Source organism: Galeopterus variegatus, unplaced genomic scaffold (genome assembly GCF_000696425.1).
Source record: "Galeopterus variegatus unplaced genomic scaffold, G_variegatus-3.0.2 Scaffold6230, whole genome shotgun sequence".
In the NCBI taxonomy this organism is placed as follows: Eukaryota; Metazoa; Chordata; class Mammalia; order Dermoptera; family Cynocephalidae; genus Galeopterus; species Galeopterus variegatus.
The window spans coordinates 42953-44925 of record NW_007732341.1 but is presented as its reverse complement, the minus strand read 5'-3'; the positions used below and the strand labels follow the sequence as shown (position 1 = coordinate 44925).

The window sequence follows — 1973 nt, the reverse complement described above, 5'->3', positions numbered from 1 at the left end:
CGGTGGGGGTGAAGCCGGACTCAGCCCAGAGCTGCCACCTGCAGGTCTGGCTCCCTGTCTGCATACTCCAGGGCAGCCTGGGAAAGCTCAGGCTGCAGCACTCGGTTTTTTCTCTGTGTGGTTTTATTATATCTTTTTTTCATTCAATAAAATATTAGAGATATATTGGTGTCAATGCAGATCCACATAACCTTTTTAAAAAGTTGACACGTAGGGCTGGCTAGTTAGCTCTGTTGGTAAGTGTGGTGCTGATAACACCACGGTCCAGGGTTTGATCCAGCCAGCCACCAACCCCCCCTCAAAAAAAAAGTTGAGATGTAATTCACATTTCATAAAAGTTCTTTTAAAGTGTACAGTTCAGTGATTTTTTGAGTACATTCACAAGCTGCAACCCTCACCTCTAATTCCAGAACTTTCTCATCACCCCAAAGAGAAACCCCCTCCCCATTAGCGGTCATTCTACATTTCCTCCTTCCCCAGCCCCTGGCAACCAGTGATTCACCTTCTGTCTTCCATTTATTATTTTTTAACAACTTTATTGAAATATGGTTCACATACCATACAATTTGTTTAAAATGTGCAAGTTGGCTGGCTAGTAAACTCAGTTGGTTAGAGCATGGTACTGATAACACCAAGGTGTCCAGGGTTTGGTCCGTACCAGCCAGCTGCCAAATATAAATAAGTGTACAAGTCCGTGGGTTTTTAGCATATCTACATATTCACAGATATGTGCAGCAATCACCAGACTTAATTTTTATTACCCCAGAAAGAAACCCCGGACCCTTTTAACTACCACTGCCCTATGCTCCCACCCCCCACCTCCCAGCCCTAAGCAATCCCATTTCCATGTTCTATGTCTTTACTTTGTCTCTGTCTATCCTTCTCTGTCCTCATTGTAAAAGGCAGAACGGCCAAGGGTGGAGGCAGAGAACGGTTGGCAAGTGTTTTGTGGGGTCCCTCCTTTGTGGCTACATTTGAAGCCTGAGTCCCGGCCTTTGGTCTCTTTCCGTTGCCCTGGGCATGTGGGCTCGGTCTTAACGTGAGCCAGGCCAGAGCGTGATTAGAAAAGTAAAGCGACCAGAGCAGTCCTCAGTGGCTCCAGAACCCCAGGCCGTGTGGGTTCTCTGCAGTGTCCTGGTGGAGTGCCCTGGCCCAACCCTGCCCTCGTGGACCACCGACTTTGCTCGGGAGACAGTTTTCGTTCGTCAGGTAGATGGGTAGGCGTGGCATTGCTGGGTCATAGGGAGCTCTCCGTCACCCCTTTGAGAAGCTGCCAGACTGCCTTCCCAGCTGTGGGGCTGTTAAGCCGCGTGCTAGTAGGAGTGCGTGGTGTGGGCTCCGCCGCCACCCTATGGACGTTGTCCTCATTTCGGGTAAGTTGCTGCGCTCATCGGCGCGGCGACCCGAGAGCAGAGCCTCGGCCCAGGGCTGTACCTGCACCTGCCGCCAGCTGCCCCGCCAGGGCCCCCGGTCACGCTGGACGTCGCGGCCCTGGTGCCCCGGCCGCAAGAAGGCGGCGGGCCGCAAGCACCTGCTCCCTCCCCGGGGCTCCCACCTCGAGCGCGAGGCGCCGCGCCCACGGAAGGTTCTGAAAGCGTGACCCCGCCTCTGCCCGCAGCCCGAGCGGGAAGAAGTTCCGCAGCAAGCCGCAGCTGGCGCGCTACCTGGGCGGCTCCATGGACTTGAGCACCTTCGACTTCCGCACGGGCAAGATGCTGCTGAGCAAGATGAACAAGAGCCGCCAGCGCGTGCGCTACGACTCCTCCAACCAGGTCAAGGTGAGTGGCGTCAGCGCGCGGGGGCGTTACGTCACACGGACGGGTGGGCGTGACGTCATACGGGCGGCTGGGGCGGGCGGCCGTGACGTCAGTGTGCGCGCCGGCGGCCGTGACATCATGCGGGCGACGCGCTCCTGGAGCCCGCGCTTTCGAAGAGGCGCATGGCGAGGTCGCGGCCCGTGAGGCCCCTGGAGC

The 1973-nt window shown here is 56.1% G+C and overlaps 1 protein-coding gene across 2 annotated transcripts in view; it reads left to right on the top strand.

Annotated features, from left to right (window-relative positions):
• Positions 1 to 303: 303 nt before the first annotated feature.
• The window catches only part of MBD3 (methyl-CpG binding domain protein 3), a 7668-nt gene continuing 5998 nt past the window's right edge, over positions 304 to 1973 (top strand). For both annotated transcript variants that reach the window (XM_008590614.1, XM_008590613.1), the window contains exon 1: positions 304 to 1778. In XM_008590614.1, coding sequence (XP_008588836.1) covers positions 1677 to 1778 — 102 coding nt within the window. In that variant the 5' untranslated portion in view covers positions 304 to 1676. The remainder of the gene's footprint in view (positions 1779 to 1973) is intronic.